The sequence below is a fragment of the Colobus angolensis genome, unplaced genomic scaffold, assembly GCF_000951035.1.
Source record: "Colobus angolensis palliatus isolate OR3802 unplaced genomic scaffold, Cang.pa_1.0 Scaffold34, whole genome shotgun sequence".
Lineage (NCBI taxonomy): Eukaryota > Metazoa > Chordata > Mammalia > Primates > Cercopithecidae > Colobus > Colobus angolensis.
In genome coordinates, this window is record NW_012116710.1 from 5,853,443 (window position 1) to 5,855,698 (window position 2,256).

At 50.8% G+C, this 2,256-nt stretch overlaps 1 protein-coding gene across 1 annotated transcript in view; it reads right to left on the reverse strand.

Annotated features, from left to right (window-relative positions):
• The window catches only part of FBXO27 (F-box protein 27), a 7,792-nt gene extending 7,651 nt beyond the window's left edge, over window positions 1–141 (reverse strand). Inside the window, exon 1 of the mRNA XM_011952526.1 lies at window positions 106–141. Within this exon, the coding sequence (XP_011807916.1) occupies window positions 106–141 (36 nt within the window). The remainder of the gene's footprint in view (window positions 1–105) is intronic.
• Between the last annotated feature and the right edge of the window lie 2,115 nt (window positions 142–2,256).

Consider the following 2,256-nt stretch of genomic DNA (forward strand, 5'->3'; position numbering starts at 1 on the left):
GGCCCGGCTGTGGCTGCGGGAGAGGAAGGGTCAAGGCGTCAGGGACCAGCAGCCTCCGCGGCGCGCAGCCTCTGCCTGCCCTGACTCTGCCAGCCGCACCCCTACCTTCACCATCCCAGAGCCCCGTCCCCGAGTCCCCATCCCCCAGCCCGTCCTTGATAGCCCCGATATCTCGGAGACCCCGCGGTCTGTGTGTATGCCCCGAATTGCGTGCAATCAGCCCCCCTCGGCGGCCCCACCGACACCCCACCCCAAATCCTACCCCAGGGCCTGGCGGCGCTCCTACCCGGGATACCCTAGCTGTGTTGCAAGCTCCCCACGCCCCTCTGCGTCCTTTTAACTCGCCGGCCCCTCCCTCTTACTAGCCAGCGTCACCCACCCCTGCATCCTCCTTCTTACTCCCCAGCCCCTCCCACCTACTCCCTTCCCCTCTCCAGACCCAACCTGCTTCCCGCGAGGTGGGGATCCAGCGTCTGCCGCTCACTGTCGTCCCCTCCAGCCGGCCCCTTGAAATGTCCCTAATTCGTTAGTGGCAATGAGACGTCTGGCTCCGAGCAACCGTTGTTATTTTGGTCAGGCTTCTGAGTGGGAGGCCTCATATCTGTTAACGTGTTAAAAAATTTCCATCACCTTTAAGGTCGGGCACGGTTATCTTCACTTCACAGGAGAAAACAGGCTCCAGCTGCTAAAAATGAATGCTGCAACCAATAGTAACACCAGCCAACTTTTATGGACGGTTTTACTGACAGCCAAGGTGGCAACCCCATGAAGTAGGTGCTGTGATGCCCTTTACTTCACAGGTGAAAAAACTGAGAGCAGCAGAGGCCAAGTGACTTGCCTATGATCACCAGCTAGTAGGGACTTGAATCCAGCCAGCTTAGCTCCGGAATTCTTCATTTTAACCTCTAGATCAGCTCTGTCCAGTAAAAATACAATTGTGGCTGGGCGCGGTGACTCATGCCTGTAATCCCAGCACTTTGGGAGGCCAAGGCGGGCAGATCGCTTGAGGTCAGAAATTCGAGACCAGCCTGGCCAACATGGTGAAACCCCATCTCTACTAAAAATACAAAAATTAACTGGGCGTGGTGGCTCGTACCTGTAATCCCAGCTAATTTGGAGGCTCAGGTAGGAGAATCACTTGAACGCAGGAGGCAGAGGTTGCAGTGAGCAGAGATTGCACCACTGCACTCCAGCCTGTGCAAGAGAGTGAGTGAGACTCCGTCTCAAAAAACAAACAGAAAAAAACAATTGTGAAAGTTGATCATATGAATTGGATCCTTCTTGTCATATCCAACTAAAACAAAGTTGAGAGACCGGGGGGAAAAACACTTAGGGCAGATACCATTGCCCCAAGAATGTGATTCTCTGCAAGCCTGGCTGTTAAAACTGCCTGTTGTAACCTGGAGGCAGTCTCACTGGTACTGAAACAACCTGCTGCGGACTGGTTTTTCCTTCTGCTGTCACTTACCAATCAGAACTTGCCAGCTCCCCAAAACGTTGCTAGTGTCAATGAACTTTCTTGCAAAACAATACCTAACATTTCTGTTTCTTATGAAAACCTCTAACCTCTTTGTTCTTTGAAAGTACTGAAGACCACCTGGTCTGTGTGGATGCCTCAAATTTCAATTCTTGCTTTCCAAATAAAACATTTTATTATTTTTTTGAGATAGATTCTCGCTCTGTCACCCAGGCTGGAGGGCAGTGGGGTAATCTCGTCTCACTGCAACCTCCTCCTTCTGGGTTTAAGTGATTCTCCTGCCTCAACCTCCCGAGTAGCTGGGATTACAGGCGTGCGCCACCATGCCCAGCTAATTTTTGTATTTTTAGTAGAAATAGGGTTTCACCAGGTTGGCCGGGATGGTCTCAAACTGCCGACCTCAGGTGGTCTGCCCGTCTCGGCCTCCCAAAGTGCTGGGGTCACAGGCATGAGCCACCGCAATAAAACATTTTAAATTTAGAGATTTATCTCTATATCTCTATATTTTATTTGGCTTCGACATACTGTGAGCCGTATACATAATTTAAGACCTCAACAAACAAAAACAGACATGGTTTCTTCCCCCACAAAGAACTTACCTTCTAGAGAGACAGACACAATAAACTGTTGGCATAATGAGCAAATGACATAGTATCAGGGAAATAATTAAATATAAAACCTCCAGGCCAGGCATGATGGCTCACGCCTGTAATCCCAGCACTTTGGGAGGCTGAGGCAGGCACATCACTTGAGGTCAGGAGTTCGAGACCAGCCTGGCT